The 12,922-nt window shown below is 35.5% G+C and overlaps 1 protein-coding gene across 2 annotated transcripts; it reads right to left on the bottom strand.

Moving 5' to 3' along the window:
- Nucleotides 1-4,754: 4,754 nt before the first annotated feature.
- On the bottom strand, nucleotides 4,755-10,765 carry LOC107867611 (pentatricopeptide repeat-containing protein At4g17616). 2 transcript variants are annotated; one of them, XM_016713921.2, is made up of 4 exons: nucleotides 10,656-10,765; nucleotides 6,056-8,613; nucleotides 5,769-5,956; nucleotides 4,755-5,151 (listed from the first exon to the last, which is right to left on the bottom strand). In XM_016713921.2, exons 1-2 carry the CDS (start codon nucleotides 10,736-10,738, stop codon nucleotides 6,426-6,428), a joined length of 2,271 nt encoding a protein of 756 aa, XP_016569407.2. In that variant the 5' UTR covers nucleotides 10,739-10,765; the 3' UTR covers nucleotides 4,755-5,151; nucleotides 5,769-5,956; nucleotides 6,056-6,425. The 2 variants fall into 2 exon arrangements, with proteins under 2 accessions (XP_016569407.2, XP_016569410.2); XM_016713924.2 differs by having other exon boundaries at nucleotides 10,652-10,759.
- Nucleotides 10,766-12,922: the final 2,157 nt, after the last annotated feature.

Genomic DNA, 12,922 nt, shown 5'->3' with positions numbered 1-12,922 from the left:
ATGAGTTAAATTGTTAAAAATATTACGTATTGAGTTTTCATATCCTTGTCCAACTATCGAGTCGGTTATGGTTCAATGCATTGATACATTGTTGATGTTGAGGAAGATTAAAATGTTTTGAGCTAAAATGTGTTGAGTTAGGAATCCACAAATTGATATGATTTGATAAATGAGAAAGAGATTTGATTTGGTCTTTATGACAGACCCTTGTGATGTTGTGATGGATTTCCTAACGCATTCTAAGCTTGTCAGGGAGTAGTACTTAGCACCGAGAGGAAAATTTCGTATTTCCCCAAACCTATGTGCCACCGTAAGGTTGTTTGATGATGATATTATTGGCCAGAGAGCCCGATTGTGATTATTGCAGTTTTAAGGTCGTACTCCTTCGCAAAGAGTATGACGCTCCCGCCAACGGGGGTTTCAAACGTTGGTATTCCACGTAGCTCACGTGAGGTTGTCGGTAATAGGAAACTCCCGTGTCCATAAGATTAAGTTTCTTGAATTACCAAGTCACTCCGAGATTTGAGTCAAAGAGTTGAGATGTTTACGATGTTTTATGGTCATTTATGATGATTTATAATTACCTATGATAATTTTTGACGATATGATAATTTAGGATGATTTATCATAATTTATGATCTATAATGATTTACGTGGATTACGAGATTTTATCATATGAACTGTTTATTATGAAATTACGAAAAGTATGATTTGATATAACTCAAGCCAAGTGAGTCATCATTGTCCGTATGCATGTTTCCATGAAATTGATTATATTATTTATATTGTTGCATGCACCCCCACATACTCAGTACATTTCAAAGTGCTGACCCACATATTTCCATGGGCTACATTCTTACCAAAATGTAGGTAAAAGCTGTAGCGCACATATCATGTTCAGCTGGGTCGCAGCTCTCGATCGGCAGGTGATTAGTCCTTTTGATTCAGGGACTTGAGTTGTTCAGATTTGAGGTATATTGTATTTTCTGTATTCAGTCGTATTGAGTAGGGGTAGTTGGGAGTCATGACCCGGCTATCTTTGGTCAATGCTAGTAGAGGCTTCATAAACAGTCATTAGTAGTTAGTGTATTCAGTTTCAGATTTGTATATATATATATATATTTCAGTATATTTTGTTTAAAATAGTACATATACATTGAATAGTGTGTATATATGTGTATATATCTTCTATAGACATATATATTTAACATATACATGTGTATGTTTTATAAATTAGTATATAACTATATATATATATATATATAATGATTGGTGTCAGAATTTCTCACTAATCAGGTGTGATCAGTCTCATCCGTGTAAGAATTAGGAATTCCTCTTCCAACTCGTCCCAGAATGGGCGTTATGGCAAAGAACAAGAAGAAAACTAAAGGAGAAATTTGTCCAATAGTAACAAAGGGTGCCTCCACAGGTTGACATCCGATCCAACCTAGTAATAAGCAATCCGCCAAAAGCAACCAAAATATTCCTTGGTGAATCGGGCGAAAACTTGAACTACGTACATACATACTTTTAAAAAAATGTAAAGCCAACAGACATATAAAAACTGGTGCTATTGCGGCTACACCTTCCGATTTGTCAGGTATACTACGAAGGATGACATATATATATATATATATATATATATATATTGTAATGTATATATATTGTAGCATATTTTATTTAAAGTTGTACATATACATTGAATGATGTGTATATATGTGTATATATCTTTATAGACGTGTATATTTAACGTATACATGTGTATATATTTTATAAAGTAGTACATATAGATTGAATAGAGCGTGTATATGTGAATATATTTTATAAACTAGTATACAACTATATATACATACATACATACATATATATATATATATATATATATATATATATATATATATATATATTGTAGTATATTTTATTTGAAGTAGTACATATACATTGAATGGTGCGTATATATATGTATATATCTTCTATACACGTGTATATTTAATGTATACATGTGTATATGTTTTATAAATTAGTACACACACACACACATATATATATATATAGATAGATATAATGTATATATATTATATTATATTTTATTTAAACTTTAAAGGCCAAACCCATCGGTGGCCCCCTAAACTTGACATGAACTTTCACGTAGACACCTCAAGTGAACGTTGTTTACTTTTGACACCTCAAGTAGCCATAAACTGTGTCACTTTGACACCTTTTGCTGATTCAGCAAAGACTCTTTTGGGCGCGTGGCAGCGCCATTTTAGCCCATTTTTCTTTTAATTTAATCACCTTCTTCCCTATTTTTTTCATCCTACATCTTCCAACCTCCATTAATGGAGTATCCTACATCTTTCAACCTTCATTAATTTTCTTTTGTCAATTAATTTTCTAATTGAACACAGGCGTCTTCTCCTCCATATTTTTTAATCATATATCTGAAATTCGAGAAGCTATTAATGCGAATTGAAAATATGGATATTAAGCTTGAAGATCTAGTTTGAAAATCTCTTGTTTATTAAATTCTTGGTTGAATTTAGAAAATAATTAGATTATCTGTGTTATTTTAAGCTATTTTAAGTTCCCAAACGTCAATGTAGCTGTATATGAGTTTTTTAGGAAAAAAAAAAAACAGGCTTCTTTCACCCTTAACCAAAGGAATTAGTTTAAGAGAATAAACCAGATTCGGTAATTGGTAATCAATACATCTCGCTTGGTTCAATCAAACATGTCATGTAGGAAGTGTGTTGGCACCTTTTTACGTTAAATTAAAACATGTTCCTTTTTGTTGTAATGTTGGTGAAAATTTTTCTTATATCAGCTTACATTTCTGATTCAATGATTGTTGATTCTTATGACTAATGAAATTGTGATACCTTCCCCAATGCATTTCTGAAAATTGTTTTACCTTTGCGTGTTTAATGCACGGAAGTGCTTTTGAACGACTGTGTTCTTTTCATTTTCCATAAAGAGGTTGCAACCTCCATTGATGGAGAGCTAGAAGAACGATTGGATGAGTAAGATGAAGTTTTGTAATTATTTGGTCAAAAGCCACGTGTCATTAATTCAATGGACACCTTATAATGTATTTTATTTTCTTTTAAAAAAAAATTGTGGATGCATATAATGACATTAAAAGAAATTGTGGATGCATATAATGACGTGGCAATTTAAAATGAGATGGCACAAATTAATTGGCCATTTAATTCATGCTGGACGCGCGTGTAATTCATGCACTAGAGTTGGTGCCAAAGTGACACAGTTTATGGCTACTTGAGGTGCCAAAAGTGAACGACGTTCACTTGAGGTGCCTAAGTGAAAGATTGTGTCAAGTTTACGGGGTCAACGATGGGTTTGGCCAACTTTAAAGTAGTACATATACACTGAATGGTGCGTATATATGTGTAATTGTGTATTTATTATTTTTTAAATTCTAATGCAGTATATACTATATATATAGTGTATATATATTGTTTAACGTATTTAAAATGTATATAAATGGGTATATATAGAGTATATTGAAAAAACTTTTTTTTTATTATTTTTGACCGGATTTAACAGGATTTTTAATCGGGCTGGGTTAAGTGGGCCGGATTAGAGCTATTTTTAAAAATTTTACTGTTGAATCCGAACCGGCCCGGCCCACTTAACCCCAACCCGGACCCAGCCCAATCCACAACCTGGATAAATTTAATGGGCCGATTTCGGGTTGACTCAGTCCAACCCACTTAACACCCTTATGTTGCATTAATGCTGTTGAGCTGGAAAAATACGTATTTGCACGTGTTTTCAAGCTTGTGAAACCAATATTTTGCATTTAAAAAAAAACAATAATAAATTTAGAAAAAAGAAAAAAAAACAAAATCCTAAACATTTCTTCTTTGACCCTCCCCACCCACCACACCTAGCCAACCGCCACAAGCCCTGCTCCATTCGTTCTTCAGCCCTCAGACCCCACCCCACCCCCACCCCACACATAGCCACCTGCCGCAAGCCCTCCCCGGCTCGTTCTTCAGACCCCCTCCCCCCAACCCCAACTCACACACACATTCTTCTTGTTTTTCAGGCTCCCACCCACCTACTACTCTTTTCTTCTTCATCGAACATCAACCCCACCCCACCCAAACAAAAACCCACTTCACAATGCAACTCCCACCCCATCCCCACACCCCGCCAAGTAAATTTAAACCCCAATATTCACTCAGATAACACAACCACCTATTTTTCTTTATAAATTGCGCCACTTATTTTCTTTGTAAATCATTTTTTTTTTCATGAAAATAGATATACATATAAAAAAAATAAACATTTTTGAAAAGGAAGAAAGGAAAGATGAAATTGGAGGTGGGTGTTTTTTTTTTTTTGATATTTTTAATGAATGGAGTATTGATTATTATTCTACTTGTTGTATAGAAGAGTAAAGGAAAGGAAAATGGCGTGAGGGAGGCGGAGGATTGTGTTTTCTGTGGTTGTGGGTTGGGGGAGGTTGAGATGGTGGTTATGGGTTTGGGAAGGTGGAGGAAGGTGAGAAATATGAATTTTATTTTAAAAATAATTTTTAAATTTTATATTTTATTTTTTATTTAATATTATTCATTAATAATTTTTAAAAGTAACTAATGACGATACTTATGACATGACATTAATTTATGTGACGTGAATCTGACGTGTAATTATTTTAGGGCAAGTGAGTTGCACACATGGTAGGAAGAGTTTAGAATCTTGTGTTTTGATGGATTAAGGAGTTCAGATGACAAAGGGCTAAGTAAAGGCGTCCATTTTACAAACTCAGATACGTACAAAGATCCAGTACACCATTCCGCCTTACTAGAATTACTAACTTATTGAGTCGATTCTTCAAATGATGACTAAACTTTTAGAAATATCTCACAAGTAACTTTTGAAAGTGTGGGGACAATAGTGTCGTTAGTCATCAAGCTATGCACATATTTACCAACAAGATGAAAAATTGGTTCAGAATACCTTTTTTTTTACGAAGGCAACTGATTTTGTGTATAAATCATCAGCATATAGGTCCACTCTCAGTGTTGTATAGGTCCAAATTTTCTTCCGATACTTCCCCGGAACTCGGACTGACATGGTCGCAACAAGGGACGAATGTGGGAGGCTCTACATTCTGTGTTGTATCTGCAAATTGGAAGTGATGGGGAAAAGTTGGAAGAGGTAAGAACAAAGATACAAGAAGAAAACATTAGCCAAAGGCTTCTAAGAATCGCCATACACCACGGGTAGACACAGTTCCATCAAAAAGCACATAGGTCCATCCAACTAGTGAAATCAAACATCTCGAAAATAATAGTTGATCTAGAGGAGACCCCAACTTTTAGCAATTTCCATTCTAATCAACAGAGTAAGAAATATTACGTACAGTTTACTATAACCTAGAATGACATCAATGAGCAAAGTTCCCAAGTACATCGAGATCCCTTCTTCCATCACCTATAAATGAAGATGTATTCCCACCGAGTGCTCTTTGATGATTTATTTGTATTTATGATCCGAAAGATGGTCAAGTTCAAGGATATACAACAACAACACACCCCGTGTATTCCCACAAAGTGGGGTCAGAGGAGGGTAAAGTGTACGCAGTCCATACCACTACCTCAAATGAAGTAGAGAGGTTGTTTCCGATAGACCCCCGGCTCAGGAACTAGGAGAACTGAATATCAGCTACAGACATACTAATATCTCAACATAGCAATGATAATGTACAGATAGAGGCAGGTGGTTCTGGCTAAACATACCTAGCGGTCCAATCTCCATTACAACTTATTCAGCTCCATGACAGATAGCTACAGGCTTGGAGTAGACACCAGAGCCATGTTAGTTGTCAATTTCCATGCATGCCGGAGTATCAATTCCGACTCAAGGAGCAGAAAATCGCATCTGAAGTGCCAATCAGAATACAGTTCCCTGATCCTTTAAATTTTATCTGCAGGGCAGCAGGGTCAAATTAAGCATGTAAATAAAAGGAAAGAACATAAATGAAATAAATTGCATGGTTATTCCTTCAATCAGAGAGATTTCATACCTTCCCATATTGACAAGTATGAATTCTTGCCACACTTACAATTTCGTAACTTCATTATTTTTGACAAAGCAAAAAACTGAGATGCGAGTCACATTCAACAATCTGCCGCACGTGCTAAAGAGCACTGACCTATTAGAGATACAATACCCGATGGAACAATTGAAGAGAAAGATATCCTTTCCTGGAACATTGTCTTTGGGTGAAATACATAATTTACAATTAAACTGAGACCCCACCCCAGAGGTACTACACTTCTCAGGTGGACAAAAATGGAGAGAAGCCTGTCAAATTTGGCAAAGGATGGCTCAATATTTTCTTGATTTTTTTTTTCCCATTGTGCAAGAAGTATATTCATTGATACCCAAAAGAACTAATCCAGGCCAACCCACTTCCTAAAGCGCCTCACATGCTCAATCCTCTGAATTTGTTTGTCATTGGTAGCATCAGATACTTTTATCCTTAGGTAAAGACCCTTGTGATATTTCAAGAACTCACGTCTATACATCCACTTGTCCAAATACATGCCATTTTCTTTCATCAAACCAATAACCTCCATCACCCTATGAAAATAACCACCTCGAAGAAAATTCAACAGCAAGAACTCGTATAAATCCCTGGTACTCAAGTTCTTACGACTTTCCATATTCCTTTTAATATCTCCCCACAAGATTGTAATTTCACGATACATCCCTAAAGAAGAATACCCATTAAGCAGATTCATGAAAGTTGACACTGTAGGATGGATCTTCATTGCCTGCATTTTCCGGTAAGCCCTTACAGCATCTTCAACCATGTGAGCCTTCATAAAAAAGTAGATAGAAGAATTTAAATCATGCATCATAAATGACGCGTCATTTTCTTCTGCTCTCATTTCTTCAACAATATGGTAAGCCAGCTCCCCTTTCTCCACACAAACTAATTCTTTCTTATTCTTGCTTCCATTTTCCAGTTCACACATAGATGCAGGAGCTAACAATGGATCAGATGCATTTATGACCACATCTGATTTTCTTAATTGCTTTAGCAGTGCCTCCGCCTCCCTTAGCTTATTGTTGTTGCAATATGCAGTCAACAGAGACATGTATGAACTAGTGTTCAGCGGACTTCCTTCAGAATACAAATCATCCAAAATATCATGAGCAGTTTCAAGCCAACCCATGCAAATGCAAGCAGCAACCACATCAGAGCACATTCTGCTAGATTCAACTGAGCCCTTCTTCTGGATACTACAGAGAAGCTTTGATAGGTCATCAGTTCTCCCACTCTTCTTGTACTGTATAATAAGCCTGGCTAATGCTCTGTTGCTAAGGACAAGTTTCCCATTCTTATTCACAACAAGCACCTGATTACGTCCCACATAGAAAACAGACTCCCTTGATAATGAATGAGGAAAAATTTGTAATTTCAATCCCATCCTCAGATTATCGGAGCCGATAGCAACAATGCACAGTTTAGGTGGTTGTGTCTTATCTATTTGCTCATGATGCAACACTTGAAATCCATAAATATCTTGTACAAGATCAGAAGCAGCATCAATATCATTAAACTTGAAATGTAAACTCAGGAGACTTTCATAGAATTGCTGATAGTTGGAAACCAATGAAGCTGAAACCCGATCTATATGCTTCTTAAATTTCTTTAATTCATCCCGCATACCATTCATCTCATGGATCAGGGAAATAATTGAAATAGTATGAGCATCAGCTGCCACTCCAACTTGGGTCATTAACTCAATAATCTGATGGCCTTTATTGGATGATCCAAATCTTGCACAAGCATCAAGAACAAGATTAAAAAGAAGTGTATCATATTTATTTAACTCCGTGCAAGTGGATTTCTTTGAGGTTAATCGTTGACTGTTGCCATATATCTCAATCAAAATGTTAGATGACAAAATCATTCCAATATCAGTCTTCACCATGTGAAATATTATCATCCCTAGCATGTCAATTGGTGGGAGAATTCCTTTGACAAACATCAGTCTGAGAATTGATGATGCTTGAACGGGCATTTGAGCTCTACCCAATGATAGGCAGAGCTTGGTCAATAGCTCTTTGCGTATCAACTCTCTTTTCTCTTTCAAAATAGACCCTACCATATTGCATGCCTTTTTAAGCCACCTAGAATCGGATGAGTACGATAACTCAGTAAGAAGCTTATCTACAAGTAAGGGATCAGGAAAACCGTAAAGACGTTTAAAATCTCTGTAGGTTTCCCAAGCCTCCTCCAAGTTGTGATTCCTCAATGCACTTTCAAGTTTTCCCAGCAAAACAATATCAGACGACACTCCCCAAGATAACGTCTCTGGCTCTCTACTGGAACAGAACTGCCGAGAAAACATCACACCTCCTGGATTATAAATAGAGGACTCTGTTCCCAAATAGTGGGGCACACACGTGCTATTGCAGGTCAATCTGAAGGCATGTGAAGCGACAACAACAATGGAAGAGTAGCTTTTCCTGAAAATGGAGCAAACTGCACTAGCTTTTCTCAAGGAGCATGCCATCAAGATAACACCATCCAAAAAACCATGAGTAACAGAATTATGGCATTGTATCCTGGAAATAATAGAACATTATACTAGAATCAGCACAAACAAACCCAGAAATGCCAAAGAATGAGGAAGGAAAATAGTGTAATAGCCTCAAAACTATATTCAGCACTAAAATATATGACAAACCAGAAACCATTGCAATTGCATGATTCACTCCAGAAATAAATAAATTGTGCTCAAAGTGGCATTGCTTGCAGAGTACAAAGATTTTAACAAGATGATTTTGTTGACCTTATAAACTTTGAAGCACGTCTGACCGGAAAAAAAAAAGTAATATAACTAAAGATGAAGGCACGGATCAGCTTCAAAAAATGAAGGCATGGACAACAATATTCTTAAGTACCACAACCTACTCTAGATGTAACTTAAGATCTTGGCAGACAAAGATTGTTTACTATACTACCAGTCAACCAAAAAAGATCAAGTTCCCTTACATAGTAATTTTTAACTCAATGGCTGTATTGACGGAGACATGGAATAAATTGGATTTTACAATTACTAATACTCCCCTATTTCAGTTAAAATGTATGGTTTTGACTTGACATGGAATTTAAGAAAGTAAAGAAAGACTTTTGAATCTTGTAGTCTTAAATTAAAAATAAGTAGAATGTACCAAAAATGAATTCTAATCTTGTGTCCTTACTATGCCATGTGGAAAGTTAAAACTAAGGAGTTGCCAAAAAGAGAGACGACATTCTTTCTGAAACAGACTATAAAAGGAAAGTAAGACAAATAAACTAAAATATAAGGAGTAACAAAAGCTTGGTTCTCACAAAAAATCCTGAGCTATACGAACTTGGTTGGATTTTTGAAATATGTAATATAATTTTTTATTTTTTTTATAATCGTGGTGTTCGGATTAGCTTACACGCACCTTGACCAATTTCACATGATACCTGTCATCTCTCACCAGAAACAGATACCACATAACTCTATCCACCAAGGGTAAGATTACAACAACAGCAACAACATACCCTGTATAACCCGTGTATTCCCACCTAGTGGGGTTTGGGGAGGGTAAAGTGTACGCAGACCATACCACTACCTCAAGAGAAGTAGAGAGGCTATTTCTGATAGACTCTCGGCTTAGAACCAATAACAGTATAGCAACAAAACATAAATGCAATAAACTTATACAGGCAAAATAAACTACCGCTAGCCACAAGATAATACTAGTGCCACAAGCTACTACTGAAATTATATATCCGATACTAGTGCCACAAGCAACTAATGAAACTATATATCCAAAACCATAGACAACACACAACCCACGAACAAGAAACTACAAACCCAAATAAGGAACGCCCCCTACTGCAACCGACACCCTCTCAACCCCTAGTGTTTTTTCTCTCAGTTGTAACTTGAACCTGCGGCTTCATGGTTCTCACCCTTCATTGACCACCAAGACCACACCCTTGGGTGCAAAATATTCAATATTAATTGATTTGAGATGATTGGAAATTGAAATCGCTTGTTCATAAGGATTCTTTAGGACAAAGTTTGCAAGCTAAAAACCTACGTTGTTCGGAGTCTTCAAAAATGTTGTCTTGTGAGTATCCGATCCTCCAAAAGTAGCGCATTTTTGAAGGATCTGACACAGATGCGACAGAATTTTTGTACTATCCAAGCAACATAGAGTTGCTTGATACACCGAATGAGACAAGCAGCGATATCCCATGGAACTGTTTATAACACCTTTCATATGGTATACTAATCTCACCATTTTAATATAAAAAGCTGAATAAAATAGTATCGAAATTATCAAATACCTCACACCAACCATGAAATTAAGTTAATCTCAAATTTTATCCCAAAACTTCCCCTAAGACTGCTTCGACAAAATTAAGTGTTGACAATATTATAAGAAGTATTTTTTTTTTTTGGGAGGGGGACAAATTGACTAACATGGGAAGCAAATAATCATGGAAAAAAAAAAAAAACACAACAAAATCAAAGAGAAGAATTAGAGAAGGCACTGCAGGAGAGTTAACAATTATTAATTGGGCATTAGAAATTAATGGAGATAGTGATTAGGGTTTTACATACAACTCAAGTTCGCTTTGGACGGAAAAGGATCGCCGTTGCTTTCTTCTATTTTCGGACTTTAAAATAAGGTCTTTGGTAATCATAATTGAAGATATCAAATACTTCCTCCCGTATTAGTCTCGTAATAGTTTTGTCCCATATTAATAGACCATATTATTAAATTAAAAAAACATTACTTTCTCCTTTTTTTTAAATAATCTACTTTTTTTGTTTAATCCATTTAAAAAAAAAAAATCTCTCCTTTCTTGACAATACTTTAATTTTGTTATAAATATAATGTCTATCATAATTTAATAAGATTAGTTGATATCTCTCGAAATTTAAAGTATATGTCTTTTAGTCAGAATCTAAGAGTATTTTTTCTTATAAATAGAAGGGTTTTGTTTATTGTATAATCAATCATCTTATGATCTCTCTTCTCTTTTCTCTCTATTTATTCTCGTTCTTACTTTATATTCTATAACATGTCATCAGCATGAAGTCTCTTACCAATTGAGATCTGTACGGTAAGCTTAAATCTTTGGTATGGTAAGAAATCAATTTAGCCCTAACACTTATTTTATTAAAAAGTTATATTTATTCTTAAAATACCATGATGAAACTCTTAAGTTAATTGACAATTACATCACCAGCATATGTATGGCCATTACTTTTGCATGTTTTTAAATTAATTTTCAGTTTAGAAAAGAAAAAGAAAATTGATGCTTAGTCACGTATTTTTATTTTCTCAGATTAATAATTCGGACGATTTTTTGTAAATTGTGATAATATATTACTGGATCACTTTTACATTAGTTCAATAGTAGTCCAGTAAACTTATTTTATTTTATGTTAAAGATCTTAAGGTTTTCTTTTTTTTTTATATACACAATCAATTGTATATTAGATCTGAGAGAATTAATTTGGTTTGAGATTATTTGATCCTTATATCTGTTTCGAACAACATTGTTAAAAACTATAATGATATGATGTTGGGTTCAAGTCGCATCAATTATGTTGGATTCAAATCTCATCGATTTATTACCTAATACGTCTTTATATGAATACGATGTTGAGTTTGAATTTCAATGCATCATATTTATGATATAATGATGGTTAAGGTAAAATAATGTTTTGGTGAAAAGATAGTGGGGTTGTCGGTTATAGGAAACTCCCCTGTCCATAAGAGTCAAGTTTATTGAAATACCGAGTCACTCTGAGTTTTGATGTGGTAAGTGAAGTTGCCTATGATGATCTATAATGATTTATGAGGTTTTTCTCCTACATTTCCTATCTAAGATGTTATGAGTTGCATGATTCAATGTCACTCAAGCCAGGTGTGTCATTATGGTCCGTATGTACGTTTTTACAAAATTTATGATATTATTTATATTTTGCATGTGCCCCACATACTCCGTACGTATCTTGTGCTGACCCACATATTTCTCTATGGGCTACATTCTTACCATGATGTAAGTTCAGATACTCAGCCGCAGCCGCGACAGTGATATCCGAGTGCCGCATCTACGTTCCTTCAGTAGTGAGTCCTCATGGTTCGAGGACCAAGTTGCTAGTTTTGGTGCTGTTGTTTTATGATCCCTTTGGTCTGTTGAGTCAGTTTGGGGTTTGTCCCAATGGCTCGTTGATTTTGCTCTATAGAGGCTATGTCAGACTAGTGTATTGTTGGGTTGGTTTGTGTATAGACATTCCATATATGTACAGTCTAGCAATATTCCGTGGCATGTGCGATGTGATATGATATGTACTTATATATATATCCTTAGCGTAGCGTGTATGTTGTTATGTTGGAACCCAAGGGTAGTGTTTTGGCTTAAAGGGTTAGCTTGAGGCTACGTGTAGCCTTGGGCACCATGTGGCATCTCGGGATGATATTTCGGGGCATTACAAACTTGGTATCAGAGCCTAAGGTTGTGAAGAGTCATAGGGAGTCTGACAAGCCACATTACGTAGAGTCTTGAGCATCGGTGTGTAGCGTGCCATACCTATGATCAAGAGGTTGCGGGGCATTCTAGGAAAAGTCGTTTCTTTCTTTCTACAAGAGTCTATCATGCTTACAACTATTTCCTTCTGCAGTTAATTCGTGCGTTCTTATGACGGAAAATGCCTTCACGTCGAGCTCGCGGAAACAACAACCATGTAACACCCCGTATTCAAGTACATATATTGGCGTATTCAAGTACGTGTATTGGTCTTATTTATATGGAATTAATTTTATTTTATTTTATTTATATCGGAATTTGCCCATCGATGGTTCCATACGAAGGTTA

This window comes from Capsicum annuum, chromosome 4 (genome assembly GCF_002878395.1).
Source record: "Capsicum annuum cultivar UCD-10X-F1 chromosome 4, UCD10Xv1.1, whole genome shotgun sequence".
Taxonomy (NCBI): domain Eukaryota; kingdom Viridiplantae; phylum Streptophyta; class Magnoliopsida; order Solanales; family Solanaceae; genus Capsicum; species Capsicum annuum.
Note: the sequence above shows the minus strand (reverse complement) of the source record. Positions and strands in the feature narration are given on the sequence as shown.